At 36.0% G+C, this 18,202-nt stretch overlaps 1 protein-coding gene across 1 annotated transcript; it reads right to left on the bottom strand.

The window, feature by feature from the left end:
- Positions 1-930: 930 nt before the first annotated feature.
- LOC131658283 (F-box protein SKIP19-like) lies at positions 931-1,448 on the bottom strand. The gene is made up of 2 exons (XM_058927595.1): positions 1,099-1,448; positions 931-1,024 (listed from the first exon to the last, which is right to left on the bottom strand). The coding sequence occupies exons 1-2, from the start codon at positions 1,446-1,448 to the stop codon at positions 931-933; spliced, it is 444 nt and encodes a 147-aa protein (XP_058783578.1).
- Between the last annotated feature and the right edge of the window lie 16,754 nt (positions 1,449-18,202).

Raw genomic sequence — 18,202 nt, 5'->3', positions numbered from 1 at the left:
TATTTTAGCTTCTGCCCTTGAAACATGAGATAACAAAAACTTTAAATGTAAAGACTTATTAAGCAAAAATTTGAAGTAAGAACTATCAAATGAAATAGAAATAAATGAATTTTCGCGTAACCATACTCTCAACTTATGCTTGCCTAAACACAATTGCAAGGTCTTATCAATCACACAACAATCAGAATATATAGATTTCTAAGATATAAACAACAACCGTAATAACACTCATGTTGAAGCTCTATGATATAAATAATGAAAAACTGCAAACACGAATGAATACACGATTCGAAGGGAATGGATAGTAAAACATTTAGTTAGTCTTCTTATCACTTCAACAAAATTCCTTCAAAACATTTAGAGTGTGTTTGGATGGAGCATTTTAATGAGGGAAAGTAATGTTTTGAGGGAATTTAAAATGATTTGACCAAAATCCATTGTTTGGATACAAAAATGAAGAATTGTTAAAATGATGGAAATTTATGGAGTATTTCATCTAAGTTAAATTTAATCATTTTGAAATGACAACAAAAACCAAAGAATTTGAAATTCCTCTCATTTCCATAGAATGTATTTGTTATTATTACTTCTTCAAATTTTACAAATTGGTCTTCATATTTTCCAAAATTATAAAGTTGACCCCAAAATTTTTTAAAAAATTGCAAATTGGTCCTTAATAATTTTTAAAATTTAAAATTTGGTCCTTCAAATTTTTAAAAATTGCAATTTGGTCCCTACTTTTCAATTTTTTAATTTGGTCCAAAAAATTTATATTTTATAAAAAAATCACCCAAAAAATCTAACAATAAATTACCTTAATACTTCATCCAAACAAAATAATTTAAAATGAATGGATTTCAATTGAATCATTTGAATTGCTTTGAATTTTAAATTCCCTTAAAATTTCTAATTACCTAATCCAAGATGTAATTAGAAATTTAAAATGAATTTTTTCAATTCTCTAAATCCTTTGTCTGAGAACCCTCTACAAGATGTAAGCCGCAAGTGTCGTAGGTGACCAGCACTGTAAGATTTGCAACAAGACATATTAAAATGTTAAGATTTAAAGGCAAATAATATATTATTAAGATAATTTACCTCTCAGCTATGTAGGCAAGAAGATCATCGGTTGCAAAATGGTGAATTTCAATTTCCTCTACCTGACCACAGCTTCGCTCAATCGCTTTGCAACAAATCTTCACCAAATCATCACCGTGATGGTAGCGTGAAGAAATCAACTTGGACATGTTAATGGTTCGCCATATGTGAGGATCCTTACAAATATTCCACCATAGAGGGCAGACTTGACATGCACCAGTCAATATTTCAATCGTACCAAGCCTCTTGAGGATGTTTGCTATCACATCTCTTGGAAGCTCAAGCCAATTTGGACCAACAAGTATTATTTTCTTTTCTACTTCTGTTGATGGAATAGATGAAGACGCCATAATGCAACTGAAGCTAGATTGTAATACTAGTGTAATTTAATACTAGTACTACCTTATTCTATCCCTTTATAAATTGAAAAAAAGGTGAATTCTTATTTACCCAACTCAAAAAGTTGGGTAAGGTTACCCTTAGTGTAAAATTTCTTGAAAACAAGAAACAAATGTACTATTTAATAAATAATCAAATGTATAAAAATTAAATGGTGTTCTGTGATTGGCTGAAGGTACACTACCCATCTTTTTGTGATGGGCAGTGAAGTTGTCCCCTTGAAAAATGCTACTAAAATGTTTTGAAAGTAAAATGCAAATTCCGATAGACTTTGGAAAATGATGATGATTATTAGCCTTTGTGAAGGCTAAACTAAACGTTTTGAAAAATGCAATAGCATAGATATATAAATAAAAGTTGCTATCTTTCCGATAATAAAAGGAAACGCAGACTAGTATATTTTTTAAATTGAAGTATATTTAAAAGGGAAACTAAAATTAATACTAATGTAGTACTAATTGATTGGAAAATGCTCTTGGTCAGATGAATACAATAATCAATGTTCAACAATATTCTAGCGTGACTATGTATTAAAAGTGTTGTAACGAGTGTGGTCAAAAACAAATTAAAACTATGAGAAAAATTGACTTTTTTTTAACAAACACAAAAAATCCTTCAAATTTATGAAAAAGAGAGAGAAGAGGGAAGAAGAAAAATCAGAATCAATTATAACTGTTTTACTATACACTTTCTCAATTAGAATTAAAAGATTACAAGTGAATAACAACAATCAATGTTCTCTTCACAACCTGAGAAAAAGAGTCTATTTATAGACTACTAAGTTAACTTAAACAACAAACTAACTTAAGCAATTGAGCTAACAGACTGACCCAATTCGACTTGCTAACAACATAACATATTTTGACAACTGCATGCTTGAACGGACTTCGACTATAATATGCAAGACTTTGACTTCTTTCAAATTAACTCCTGTTGAGACTAGAGATCAGTCCAACTACCATAAATCTCCACTTTTGAACAAACTCTACAACATCAAGGGAATAAATTAACTTTCTTCATGCAGTTTTATTATCTGCATATAGTGAAAAAAATTGCACCATTTCTAACTCTAGATAATAGTTTATAGAGATTGCACCATTTATTTCTCCATGCTCGATCAAACGTAAACTTATTTCTATCTCCACGAGATCTTCTTGAGATTTTGACTATGAACTTGAGCTTTTACATGCTATGCCCATGAATCTTCAATACAATCAAATATATACAACTAATAGTGTACATAAATGTCAAGAAATACAACCCGAATACAATAAAGTCAACAAAAAATAAACCGGAACCCGCTACTGAGTATGCCTAACCCTAACTTCCTGAGACCTCCTCTGCCTCGTATATGCCGCTGCACCGCATGCGTCACCGACCTTCCTCTCCACGATGGAAACTGCCTCTGGACCTCCGTGCGCAATGATACCTCGGTCCAATGCGTTCTGCCCAAGCATCTCCATCAGCCGGCATATCAGCAGGAGATCAGTGGCATGGTCATCCTCGGACAGCTGGTTCTCCAAGATCTCGCTGTGTGTTGGCCTGTGAGCTCTGGGTGGGTCGGGTGTCAGTAGAGGATGTGACACCCGATAAAACCATGTCACGTACCCATCAACATAGCCATTCCTAGGTGGCCTCCATACGCCAATACTCCTCAGGGACCAAATGATACGCCCAGTCCTCAAATATAGTAGTGAGCTCAACTCGGGTAACTGTGTCGGGAGCAGCCTCATACGGTGACCTCGGTATCAGTTGCACATGTCCAAACTGCCTCATGCACTGCTCAGGCAGATACCTCACCGTAGTGTTGGCCCCACATGCCAACCAGTCAGACTATAACGCGACGCGGTCGAACGAGACAACATCACGGTAGTCGATGAACAGCGTCCAACGGATGTCATCGTGAGTTGTGCGATCGAGGTACACGCGATATGGTAGCACTACGTTGTTCCCCCTCTAGAGAACATATCGGGCGGCCTTGGGCAATGCGTCAGTGTACGCAGGATCAATGGCGAAGCCGTGGATGCGGGGGAAGTAGGAGATGATCCAGCCCCGAGACACAAATACGATAATATGTTAAAAATAAATATGAACCATTTATAAATGTGAAATAATTAAAAGGAAACGTATCGTCAAAAGTGTGGAAGATCCAGTCAACTGTCTGGTCCTCTAGTTGGAGGCTTCATTCAGCTTCTGGTATAGGTATACCCAGTCATGCACAACCCTCCAAGTCCAGAAGCAGTTACAACATCATTAAACCACTGGGCCTCTGGTTTAAACAGATCAAATATCTTTCGCGCGTGGTTAACGAATTTTATCGTCTGCCTTTCCTGTTACAACAAAAACAAAAAAGATTGTTAATTAGACCGTTAAGAAAATGTGGAATAAAAAGTTAGAAAATGGTTAAATTATACACTCAGTTAAATTAAAAAAATACCTCTCCCTCATAGACACGTCGAGCGACGTGGTTGTGGTAGGAAATCAACACGGAAGTGTCCCTAGGACCTCCCGGGAAGCCCTTCTCCTCCTCCCGGTGCGGAGGGTGAGCATCAGGTATCTCCTCATCCTCCTGGTATCTCACCTCCACCTCATCCTCCTGTACCTCCTCCTGACAGGAAGAAGACACCCGACTCCTCGATTCAGATGAGGAACCATCCTCATCCATTTGGACGGGTACTCGTACTCTACCCCGTCCCTGCGTCGATGCCAACTGTGCCGCCCGCTCGTGTCTAGCCGACGCTGTCTGGGTCTCTCTACCCTATCTAAGTCGTGCGAGATTGCCTGCCATTTTCGTGAAAAATTGAAATCCATAAGATTGTGAAACAATCAAGAAAAAAATATTTCTGGGTTAAATTTCGGAAGTACATTTTTGAAACTGGTCAAGGAGGTGTTTTCGGAAATGCACTTCTGAAACCCCCCTGCAAACTCCATTTTATCAGAACCTCCAAACCTTGCCCTAAATGCTCCAAAATGAAATTTTTCCTATGAAAGTATATCCAGTGACATATAATAACTTCAATGTACTACATTATACTAATTTTAACACCCTAATATCAATTTCAATCCTACATTTCAAGTTTTGAAAACTTACAGATTTGAAGAGATGTTGGTGGTGCTTTAGAAGTGGTCTTTGAATGTTGGAGAACAATTTGATGTTCTTTGAAGTAGCCTTTGTTCGGTGCTTTTGCAAATGCTTGAGAAATGTGGAAGGTTTGAAGTTTAGGGTAAAATGGAAATGGGGGGAGGCTGTTTTGTTTAAACAGCAAAGCGCGCAATATTTCGGAAATACATCTCCGAAATGTTGTTTTTGGATATGTATTTCCAAAATAATTTTTTAAGTAAAAAAAATGTGTTTTCGGAGATGTACTTCTGAAATCACATTTTTTTAACTTCGAAAATGCATCTTCGAAATATAGGGACATTTTGAGATTTTCGCCGCGGATGACCAAGAAGGATGGGTCTATAAAGAAATTGTCTAAAATAAAGAGACTTTTGTATTTTCTAGCAAATTGAAATTTGTCAACGTCTATGCATCGTGTGACTTAGTTACTAGAAAAAGAATGTGGGAAAAGTTATGCGATTTCAAAAACAACAGCAACAATGGTTCTTGGTGTATAGGAGGAGATTTCAATTCAATCTCTTCCTTTGAAGAAAGAATTGGAGTTTCAAACCGTAGCTATAGAAGGGAGATAAATATCTTCAATGAATTCATAGAGGAAATGGATTTGGTGGACCTTCCTACGATTGGTGGCAAGTTTACTTGGATTAATAGTAATGGGAAGGCTATGAGTCGGATAGATAGATTCCTTTTATCGGAAAGCTTCATCGAAGATTGGAAGGTGGATAGTCAATATATAGGTGAGAGGGATGTGTCCGATCATGCACCGATTTGGTTGAAAGATAATAGAAAGGATTGGGGGTCTAAACCTTTTAAGTTCAACAATATGTGGTTCAAGCATGAGGAGTTTGATAGTTTTGTGGAAGAGGAGTGGAAGAAGATACAAGTAAAAGGGAGAGGAGACTATTGCTTGGTTGAAAAGTTGAAAACTCTTAAGAATCGGATCTCTTGGTGGAACAAAACGGTTTACGGGTGGATAGACCTCAAAATAGACAAAGACGCGAGTGAGATGCACTTTTTTGATAACAAGTTTGTTCGTTTTGCAGGTAACATCCCGGATGATGTGATTAAATCTAGAAGTAAGGTGGCGGAGGATTTTTGGGATAACATTAACAAAAAAGAAGGACACCTAAGACTCAAATCAAGACAACTTTGGCTTTCCGAAGGCGATGATAACACTCGTTATTTTCACAATTCTCTAAAGGATAGAAGAAGAAGGAATTCAATTTGCTCTTTTGACACTTCGGAGGGAAGAGTGGAAGGGGTCGATGAAGTCAAGGTGCTTACTTTCAATCATTTTGAAAACTTCTTCAAAGAAGAAGAGAGCATTAGACCGGAACTTCTTGGGATCCAATTGAATTCTTTATCGCATGAAGAATCATTACATCTTGAGAGTATTTTTTCTGAAGATGGAGTAAAGGAAGCAATTTGGTTGAGTGATAGTAGCAAAAGTCCGGGACTGGACGGTTTCTCTTTGGAATTTTATAAAAGGTATTGGTTTCTTATTAAAGATGACTTGATGAAGTGTTGCAAAGACTTCTACCAAAAAGGTACTCTTGTTAAATCTATCACTTCTTCTTTTCTTGCTCTCATTCCAAAAAACAAGAACCCACAAGACTTGTTTGAATATCGGCCTATTTGCTTAGTGAGGAGTATTTACAAGATTATCACAAAGATTTTGGCGGCTCGAATGAGAAGGGTGGTGGACAAATTGGTTTCTACAAACCAAACCGCCTTTGTTTGGGGAAGGAGTATGATGGACGGGGTGCTAATGGTTAATGAGATTCTTGATTGGGCAAAAAGGAAGAACAAAGGGTGCTTACTCCTTAAAGTGGATTTTGAAAAGGCATATGACTCGATTTCTTGGAATTATGTAAGATGGATTATGGGTAAAATGGGATTTGGAAAGAGATGGATGAAATGGATGGAATCTTGTATCTTTACTAGTTACATGCCCGTGTTGGTCAACAGAAATGCAACAAAAGACTTCAAGGTTCAAAGAGGATTACGACAAGGTGACCCCATTTCACCATTCCTCTTTGTGATTGCTATGGAAGGTTTAACCGCCTTAACCAAGAATTCGGTAGCAAGGGGAGACTTTAAGTCGTTCAAGTATGGAGACAATGACTTTTTTGACTCTTCAATTTGCGGACGATACCGTCATCCTTGGAGAACCTAGTTATGACAACCTTTGGAGTTTGAAAGTGTTATTGAGAGGTTTTGAGATTGTCTCCGGGTTGAAAATCAATTTCCATAAAAGCAATTTTTTTGGAATTCATATAGGAAATTGGTTTTCTAATTCGGCCACATCCTTCCTTGCTTGCAAAAGAGGATCCTTTCCGTTTAAATTTCTTGGTATTTGGGTGGGTGAAGGTGCAAATAAGAAAAGAACGTGGAAGCAAGTGGTGGATAACATCATTTCAAGATTATCTAAATGGAAGGGTAGAAACATTTCAATCGGTGGTAGAGTGACTCTTATTGGTTCCGTCCTCAATGCTATCCCTATTTTCACTCTCTCTTTTTATAAAGCACCGAGTTGTATTATCCAAGAAATTAGAGGACATCTTAGCAATTTTTTGTGGTGCGGAAATGTAATCCATTGGGTTAAATGGGAGAATGTTTGCAAGCCTAAAGGGAAAGGAGGATTAGAAATAAGAGATGTTGGAGAAATGAACAAATCCCTTCTTCTTAAGTGGAAATGGAGAATTTTGAAGGAGGACAATGCAATTTGGAGTAGATTTTTGCTCATGAGATACAAAAACCCGAAACTTAAAGTGTTAGCTTCTTGCAAGGATTCAATTAATCGGGAGGATTCTAGTTGGTGGAGAGATTTAATCCTTAATAATTTCAAGGAAGATGAATTGGCCGATGGTTTTACCGATTGGGTTACTTGTGATTTCAAGATAGGAAACAACATTCTTTTTTGGCAAAGTTGTTGGTTGGGCGATCAACCTCTTCGCACTCGTTTTCCGTTCTTGTTTGATCGATCAACCAATAAACTTTGTGCGGTTGGAGATGTAATCACTTGGAATAACGGTAGTAGCACTTGGAACTTGGAAGCGATTTTCGGAGTAGATCTTGCGGTTCCATTGGAACCGAACACTTCCAATTTTTACAATGAGTTGAGGGACTTGAAGTTGTTACTAGAAGGAGTTGACCCGGACATCTCGACAAAGGACGACTTTCATTGGAAACTTACACCTACCGGCATTTTCTCGGTGGCTAGTGTGTCACAATTGGTGTCTAATGCAAAGGAGTTAGTGTGGCCAATTTCCATCATTAAGTTGTTGGAAGTTATTTGGAAATTAAACATACCGGCTAAGATCAAGATCTTTTCTTGGAGACTTTTCATCAATAGACTTCCGCTAAAAGTTCTTCTAGCCAATAAAGGTGTGTCTAATTTCTCTTCTCTTGATTGCCCTTTTTGCTCTAACCACCCGAAAACTTTGGATCATCTTTTCTTCCAATGTCATGTTTCGATAGCGGTTTGGAATAGAATTTTTCTTTGGTTGGGAAACAATGCGGATCTTGCTTTTGAAGACTTTAAGAACTTTGGGTGCATACAAGACAAGGTGAAAAAAATCAACATTAAAGCTAAACTAAACACAATTTGGTTGACTTTAATATGGTGTATTTGGATTATGAGGAATGCCATTATCTTCGACAATGTTCCATTTAGCTTCGACATGGTGATATCAAATATCTTGTTTTATTCTTGGAGATGGGTTTGTAATTATGAAACAAGTTTTAGGAGTAACTTTTATAATTGGTATAAATTTCCTTTATTTTGTTCTAACACTAATTAGTGTTCTCTTGATGTAAGGGTTGCACTCCTCCGTTGCTACCGAAAAGCGTGCGGTGTGACCCTTCTTCTCCACTGCTAATGTTTACAAATACTATGTTAAATCCCACCTCCACCTATTCCTTTTTATTTTTCTGTATACACAATGGCTTCGTGTTCAATTCCAGCTAAGAAAGCGAAACTTGAAAGCACAACAACTAACCCAAACTGGCTAGAACTTGCCAAGGAGATAACATCAAACATCCTTCAGAAGCTCTGTCCTGTTGAAATTCTTACCAGCGCACGAAATGTGTGTCCTTATTGGTGGAACATTTTCAAAGATCCTCTCATGTGGCGTACCATTCACATGAGCGATATTCACATGTTACGTTATAATTCTTCTAACTTATCAAAGATTTGTCGCTATGCCATTGACAAAAGTTGTGGTGGTCTTGAAGACATTTACATTAAGTATTTTGGAAATGATTTTTTTTTTTAAATAGGCAATGAGATTAAAAAAAGGAGCAAAAGGGATACTCCGGCCCGAACAAACGGAAAGCTCCTACAGCTCGAAACAAAGGAGCGGAAGGATATTCCAAATGTGAAAAGTACAAAGATCTCCTAACTTATAGAAAGATAAAAGCCAATTCCACGAGGAACAAATAATCTCCGACATAGTCTCCGTAAAGCAAAACAATTCTTTTCTAAAGATACAAGCATTACGCTTCAACCATAACCTCCACGCCGACGCCAACCAAATCACCGCCATGATAGACCTCTTGGTAAAATTCTTCACTTTATTGCAATGGGCGAAGAAACCTACAAACTCGTCAAAGGATAACTCCATACCGTGACCAACCCACCGAAACACCCTCCTCCTAATCCGCACCGTTAATTCACAATCTCCCAATAAATGCGATAATGACTCCTCCCTCTTCAAGCACATAGCACACAATAAATCGTTAGAATCCACCAAAACTCCTCTCTTGAATAATTGATCTCTAGTTGCAATTCTGTTATGAATTAGCCGCCAACCAAAAAACAGAATTTTTGCGGGAGCTTTAACTTTCCACAAGAAATTCACTTTCTTGACCAAACCTGCATTAAGCGTTTGAAAGGGCAATCAAGGGCAATCAAGAGAAGAGAAATTAGACACACCTCTATTGAAACATTGGATCAACTTAGGCGTTTGAAAGATCGGATCAGCTTAAGCTAGTCTTCGTGATTGGAATAGGGAGGTTTTTGGTTGGATCGACTTGAAAGTCAAAGAGGAGGTGGAAAATCTAAACGTGTTGGATAGTTTGTTGGTGGACAACTTTGGAGGGAATATTGAAGAGTTGGTTTCTAGTAGGATGGAGGCTTCGAATGAAATTCGGGACAAATTATATATGAAAGATTGTATGCTAAGGTTAAAGTCTATAAAACTTTGGATGCACGAAGGAGACAAAAACACTAGATTCTATCATAATGCCATTAAGGATAGACAAAGAAGAGGTTCCATTACCGTTTTGGAGGGGGGAAATGGTAGAGTAGAGGGAGTGGAGAATGTGAAGGAGGAGATCTATTGTTACTTCCAATCGTTTTTCAAAGAAGATAATTTGGCTAGACCTATCCCGGAAGAGGTTCCTCTTAAGTGTTTGAGTGGCGATGAAGCCGACTGGCTTGAGAGACCGTTTACGGAGGAGGAGATAAAAGATGCCGTTTGGGCGTGTGATGGAAACAAAAGCCCCGGGCCGGATGGCTACTCTCTAGAGTTTTTCAAGGGCAATTGGGAGGTGGTGAAAGGAGACTTAAGCAAACTTGTTTCAGATTTTTTTGATAGGGCAAGGCTTACTAAAGCTTGCACTTCGTCCTTTATAACACTTGTCCCAAAGATGAAAAACCCTCAATCTTTGCCCAACTTTAGACCTATTTGCCTTGTTGGAAGTTTGTACAAAATTATAGCGAAACTATTGGCGGCTAGACTAAAGTGTGTGGTCGGAAAGCTTGTTTCTAATAATCAAACGGCGTTTATGCCGGGAAGAAGTATATCGGATGGTGTGCTAGTGGTGAATGAGGTGTTGGATTTAGCTAAAAGAGAGAAGAGAAGTTGTGTGGTGCTAAAGGTCGACTTTGAAAAGGCTTATGACCGTGTTAGTTGGAATTTCGTGAGATTCGTTCTTGTGCGGATGGGTTTTGGTGCGAGATGGATGAGATGGATGGAATGTTGTATTTTCACCAATAATATGTCCGTTCTTATTAATGGGGGTACAACTAAGGACTTTAAGGTAGAAAAGGGTTTTCGTCAAGGAGATCCCTTGTCGCCTTTTTTGTTTGTCTTGGTGATGGAGGTTCTCTCGGCACTAATGAGGAAGGCGAAAGAAGTAGGAGAGTTTAGGGGGTTCAAGATTGGAGCGGAGGAGGAGGTTGATTTGCTCCAATTTGCGGACGATACTATTATTATCTCCGAGGGGGATACGGCTGACCTTTGGAGTATGAAAGCTATCCTTAGAGGCTTTGAGTTAATGTCGGGGTTGAGAATCAATTTCAAAAAAAATAACATTTATGGGATTAATGTAGGCGATTGGTTTCTTGAAGCGGCTTCGTCTTTTCTTGCGTGCAAGGTGGGAAGTTTACCGTTTAAGTTTCTAGGTGTTAAAGTGGGAGGTAACCCGAGGAAAATCTCAATGTGGAAAGAGTTGATTTCTTTCTTGAAGAACAGGTTAGTTGTTTGGAGAGGGAAAAATCTTAGTGTTGCGGGTCGGGTGGTTTTGATCAATGCGGTCCTCAATGCCATTCCGATTTATTCTTTATCCTTCTATAAAGCTCCGTCGAAGGTGCTCAATGAAATACGATCGATTCAAAGTAATTTCTTGAGGAATGGTGGTGATCTAGTGAAATCGATTCATTGGGTTAGTTGGGATACCGTGTGAAAGCCTAGGGAGGAAGGTGGTTTAGGTGTGAGAAATGTGGAAATTATGAATGCGGCGCTTATTAGCAAGTGGAAATGGAGGATTCTAAGCGAAAAAAGAGGCGGTTTGGTGTGATGTGTTAAAAGCTAGATATGGTAATGTGAAACTCAAAGTTTTGATTGGAGATGTTTCGGTGGTGGGTAAGCATGACTCGATATGGTGGAGAGACGTTTTGATTTCGGACAACTATGAGAGATTGGGTGATAAGCATTTTGCAAGAGCGGTGGATTGTAACGTGGGGAATGGGAAGGAAACTCCGTTTTGGTATGCGAGTTGGTTGAATGAGCAGCCTATTTTGGAGGCTTACCCGGTTCTGTTTGCACTGGCGGATAATCACCTAGTGTCTGTTGCCGATGCTGGTTTTAAAGGGGAGGAAGGCTGGAACTGGAACATATCGGAGCTGCTGAACTTGAGCACTTTGCAGGCTGCGGACAGCAGCTTTGTCGCGGCACTGTCCCTGGAACTCACTGCTAGGCTGCAGCAGTGCTGCTACCGAGAGCAGCAGTCGGATGCTTTTGTGTGGCGTGATTCTTTAACGGGTGCGTTCACGGTTAAATCGTGCTAGGATCGCTTTAAATCTAATCTCTCGGGTATTTTGGAAATGATGATCTCCTTCAATATGTAGCTGATAGGTATATTGTATTACATTTTTGTAATTTTTTCAAGTGTTACAATCTAAGCGTTTTAATCATATCTAGTTGGTTGATTATGGTTATTTATTTATTAGTTCTCTAAGATTATCCTTTATTTTCATTACTATAATCATTGTAGGGCGAGTAAGCTGCGACGCTTATGGATTGAAGATTGCCAGAGATCATTGTCAAATGAAGGACTGAGTAAAGCTGTGAAGAAATTTCCGCAGTTAGAAGAGCTTCTTATTTCTAAATGCTACTTTCTCGATACAGTTTCTTTTGATATTGTTGGTCAATGTTGTCCCCTTTTGAAATCTTTAAATCTTGTTGGTTCTTTTAAAGAAATAAAAGCATGTGATCGTCATGCCTTTGAAATTGCAGAATCGATGCCTAGACTGAGACATCTTAAGCTTTTGAATAATAATCTTACCAATGATGGATTATTAGCAGGGGCGGATCCACGTATGATCCAGGGTGTTCAAGTGCACCCCCTCAGTTTTATAAATATATGCATGATATACACAATTTTTAGTGTTTGAAACCCCTGAAATTTTGGCACTGCACCGGTTTTGTCTTTTCTGTTTTCAAATACAACTTAATCTGCAACTACACGGTCAATTTAACATGATTGTCTCTCTCCTTGCCTTATCTGATTTTGAGTACACACCACTTAAAACTATAATTATACAATTTAATACAGTTTAATGCATTCATTATAATTTATTCTAAATAACTCTTTCCTCTCTCAAAATCATCCATTTTTAAAATCATCACTTTCTGCTTTAAAAAAATCATTATTTTCTCCTCTCAAGATTTAAAATGATTGTAGTTACTTACTATAAACCATCATTGATACTAAAGAAGCACCTAAATCGTTGAACTTGAAGAATATGTTATTGAGTATTTATTTAACATTTCAAATAAAAATGACACGATACTTTTTACTGAATATACTTTGCTGATATATAATTCTAATATTTAATACTTCTCATTCTAAAAATTCTAATAATTTTAGAAAAAATCAATCTAAATTTATTTTATTTATTATAATTTTTTATCTCTCCATTATGTTTTCATATTTATCTAAAATTTTAATATTAAATACTAAAATTTATGATTTGAAAAGTGATTAAAATATATAAAAAATGTGAATAATTTTTTTTTTTAAAAATTATAACTATTTAATTAAATAAAAGAGATAAACTTGAAAATTTCATAATTTGAAACATAACTATATATATATATATATATATATATATATATATATATATATATATATATATATATATATATATATATATATATATATATAATTAATAATAAAATCCTGCACCCCGGGTCCTGGCTCCGCCACTGATTATTAGCACTTCTTAATGGATGTCCTCTTCTTAAATCTCTTGATCTGCGAGGATGTTTTCATCTTGATTTGACTGCAAATATAAAGCAAAGATGCAACGAGCAAATCAAAGACTTTCTACTTCCAACTGATTCTATTGGCGAGGATGATGATATCTTTGGCGATCCTGGTCTCTCCTTTATGCGCTCACGATGGATGGCTATTGAAATTTTTCAAATCTTATGATTACGATTATGAATAGGAGGATTTGTTATCAGTGTTTAACAGATTTTTTTGGGGTTATTTCCATGCTTAATGCTTTGTCACTTTGTGTTCTGCTCATGCTTGCTGAAAACCGAGACGTGTAATGCCTAAATGGAAACTTGTATTGTCGGATTTTTCAATTATTTTTGTTTCTATAATGTGTGTTGAGGACTTTTAAAGTCTGTGTTATATTTATTTTTCTCTTTTTACCTCATTTATTTCCTCTTCCATCATCATTTTAAATTTTCCTTATTTAGTTTTTCTTGTAATTAAAACCTTAATCTTCTATTTAACAAAACAAAAACCCAGTGTTTGTTTTATAACACAAAAATCAAAACCCAACGTTTGTTTTATAACACAAGTTTGCAGGACGACTTTTGATTGTTCAAGAAAGCTCTACCTCCCAATCTAAGGTGTAACTACTAATCTATGAATCCAAGATTAAGGTCTCCTATTATAAAAATAAATTTTAAATAGAATAAATATTATAACATAAATGGTAAAGGCCTCCTATTATAAAAATAAATTTTAAATAGAATCAATATTATAACATAAATGGTATTGGTATTGTGTGTAATCTATCATATAAGAAAAGTCTCTATTTTCTTGATCATATCATTGGGACTGTCCACATCAGCGGGACTGTCTACATCGCTGCTGTCTCCACAATATTCCACATCAGCAGCCTCAAACTTCTATTTTTCTATCCATAACTTCCAACCCTTCTGCCTTCCAATCCTCCACCTTCCACATTCCAAAACGGTTTTATCATTACTATATATAACCGATCATACTTTCACATTTTCTATCATGTTCACTGATCATACTTTCACATTCTCTCTATCATGTTCATCAAACCTAATCGTGGAAACATACCGGTATTTAACATTTGTTTCTTTCTATTCATGATAGAAAAATATTTCGGTTAGTTTTTTTACGTAGGTTGTTTCCAATCCCTATTTTCTATTCTTTTAGTAACAATTTAAATATTGTCCTAATCCATGTGTTTTGGATTTTTTTTCTGGTGCAGACAGTAGCAAACATCCTCCATACGATTAGTTTGAAATAAATATTCTTCTTTGACTGCCCTGAAAGTGCACTAGAAGTAGAAATCAAGTTGGCTGGTGTCAATATACAATGGAGAATCTGCTTGAAATTACAGGGTTATGCTTGCACAAGTTTTGTCGAAATTGTAGATATTATAATAGGTAAATAACATGATATTTTATATTAATTCATAGAATGAACTTTAATTTTTTATATTTTAAGTGCAAATGTTAATAAATAAATCTCATAGATTGATTGATTGATTTTATGTTTGAGTGATATTTATATTAAATCTGAGTAATTATCGAAATTATAAATATTATAATATGTAAATAAGATAATATTTTATATTAATTCATATAACTAAAGAATATTTTAGTTAGGTCAAATTAAGAAATTAAGTTTATCAATATATATAAATTTAGTTTTATAAAATATTATTAATATTTATTTATTGTAAGGTCGAACAAAACAAAAAATAAAGATATAATATAATAAAATATTACAAATTAAAAATGTATACATAATTTTGAAATGTATAAGAAAATAGAATCAAAGAATAAAGAAAAAAACAATATATTTTTTAGGTAAATAAAGAGTTTTGAAATGAAAAGACATAAATCATTTACCTATAAAAAAATTAAATATCATAATCATCTTTAATTGATTTCAACTTTAATTTTTGATTTAATCTGATTGCAACTTTTGATTTATTATTTTGATTTTTGATTTAATGTGATTGCAATTTTTAACTTCTTATCCATAATAGTCCAAGCATTATGGTCGATTTCAACGTGATTTTAAAGAATGGTTTGTTGAAATAATGAAGCAGCACACCTATTTTCTTGATATGGAAATAATTGGTATATTATTGCAAATTTTAATAAATAAATTTCATTGATTAATTGATTTTATGTTTGAGTGATATTTATATTAAATCTTAGTAATTATAAAAATTATAGATATTATAATATATAAATAACATAATATTGTATATATATAGGAATAATATATTTGATTTGTAAATTGAGTTTAATCAATTATATTATATAATTTGATAGAATATTTCTTCATTATAATTTGTCAATTTAAGATTTTTGTTATTATAAAATATTTTAATTATCATCAAATATTTTTAAACAATGTTAAAATTAATTTATTTTTGTTTTAAAAATATCATCAAAATATTGAATATTAATAGAAACATGAAGTTACTGATAAAAAAAATTGAATATTAACGGGAACATGTAGTTATTAATCAAAATATTGAATATTAATAGTTTTTTTTAATATTAATGGGTACATGAAATTACTAATCAAAATATTGAATATTAAAGGAAATATTAAATTACTGATCAAAATATTAAATGTATTGAATATTAACGGAAACATGGAGTTACTGATAAAAAATGGCATGTTAACGAAGCATAAAGTTATTGATCAAAATATTGAATATTAACGAGAACACGAAGTTATTGATCAAACTATTGAATATTAACGGGAAAACAAAGTTATTGATCAAACTATATTGAATATTAACGGGAACATTAAGTTATTAATCAAAATATTAAATATTAACGAGAACATGAAGTTAGTAATCAAAATATTGAATATTAACGTGAGTATTAAATTACAGAGCAAAGTATATAATATTAACGGGAACATGGAGTTACTGCTAAAAATATTGAATAATAACGGAAACATGGTGTTATTAATCAAACTATTGAATATTAACATGAACAAATTTGGAATATTAACGGAAACACGAAGTTAGTGATCAAAATAATGAATATTAAGGGGAACATGAAGTTATTGATCAAAATATTGAATTTTAACGGGAACATGAAGTTACTGAACAAAATATTGAATATCAACGAGAACACGAAGTTACTGATCAAAATATTAAATATTAAGGGAACATGAAGTTACTGGTTAAAATATTGAATATTAACGGGAAATGAAGTTTATTGATCAAAATATTGAATATTACTGGGAACACGGAGTTACTGATCAAAATATTGAATATTAACGGGAGCATGGAGTTTTTGATTAAAATATTAAATATTAACGGGAGCACAAAGTTTATTATCAAAATTTTGAGATTGGGCGGTGATTGTGACGAATGAGGTGGTGGATCATGCGAGAAAAGAAGGGCGGAATTGTGTTCTTTTCAAGGTGGACTTTGAAAAAGCGTACGATAACGTCGAATGGAATTTCTTAAGGTATATGCTTAATAGAATGGGTTCGGGGAAAAGTGGAAGAAGTGGGTGGAGCTTTTGGTGTTTTCTAGTAATATGTCGGTTTTAGTTAATGGAAGTCCTACCAAGGAGTTTAAGGTTTCTAAAGGCTTAAGACAAGGTGATCCTCTTTCACCCTTTTTGTTTGTTTTAGTTGTGGAAGGTGTTCTGGACCGGCCCAATCTAATCAATTGGGCCACTCCCGCCTTCGGCCCAATATGCGTCAGATCACACGTGGCAGGTTCCATCCGACCAGACCGGGCAAACTTGCCAAGTAATCGACCACGAGGATCCCTCGTGCTCGGAAAACAACCAGTCCACGCATCTCCTAAATATCCGCCCCAGAAAGAGGAGTCTAATCCGCTTAGCAAACATACTATAAATAGCCCTCTACATACAGAGGGCGAGGTAATCTTTTCTTACCCCAAAAACTCTCTCACTTTGTTGTACCTTGTGAAATATATACTTACTTTGGCATTAGAGTGCCTTTCAGGTACAACACCTTTTTCCCCTCTCAACCGCTTGGAACTTCAAGCCTTCATTGTTGCTGGCAATCTGATCTGCTCGGTAAGATCAGTGGCTCCGTCTGTGGGAACTCTAGCTCCCCCGTTCCTTATTCTTGCACTTTCTTGATCCATTCTTGTCTCCTGCAAGAAACCAGGAACCAAAGCTCTAATCAAATCATCACTCATGGCCGGCAATAACGAAGATCCCTCTTCAATAGACGTTGCAATACTCAAGAAAAACGACGTCTCCGTCGTTCCACCTTCAAGAAACACCATCCCTAGAGACGGTGTCACAGCGTCCCCTTCCCCTAAAGATCTCCAAGATGATCAATCTCATCGTTTCAAAGATACAAGCGGGAAGGACAACCACGAAGAAAGTCTGGGCAACCCTTTCCTCTCCAAAGGACAGACTCATCAAGACCAGACCATAAATGCTGTTCTAGTTGCTCTTGCCCAGACCAATGCGCTCATACAGCAGCAAAGTGACCGAATCGGGGCCCTCGAGTAGAAGCGCAGCTCGAAAACTCCCCCCGATCACAAAACTCGTTCTCGACGCGAGTTAGTCACCAAGAAACACCCTCGTTCCCCCTCCCCAGGGAGAATGCGGGTCCACCTTCCAAGAAAGGGTCGAGCGACCAACGTTCCCGACACCGTTCACCGTCCCCTCAGCCAAGAAGGAAGTCTAGATCACCCCCAGCAAGGAACGACGACAACCGGAGGCGACGCAGGCGTAGCCAGAGCCGGTCTTCTTCTTCGTCTGCCAGCGACGACGAAGAGATGCGCCATGGTCCCCTATCCCAGGAAATCTTAGAGGCTCCCCTGCCAACCGGTCT

The sequence above is a fragment of the Vicia villosa genome, linkage group LG3 (genome assembly GCF_029867415.1).
Source record: "Vicia villosa cultivar HV-30 ecotype Madison, WI linkage group LG3, Vvil1.0, whole genome shotgun sequence".
Lineage (NCBI taxonomy): Eukaryota > Viridiplantae > Streptophyta > Magnoliopsida > Fabales > Fabaceae > Vicia > Vicia villosa.
The sequence above is the reverse complement of the archived record's forward strand: the minus strand, read 5'-3'. Positions and strand labels throughout refer to the sequence as shown.

Bases quoted from the DNA above. Each gene is read 5' to 3' on its own strand.
- LOC131658283 (XM_058927595.1), bottom strand. From the start codon at position 1,448: ATGGCGTCTTCATCTATTCCATCAACAGAAGTAGAAAAGAAAATAATA. The intron at 1,025-1,098 runs GTAAATTATCTT...CAAATCTTACAG, and splicing joins CTTGCCTACATAGCTGAGAG to TGCTGGTCACCTACGACACT.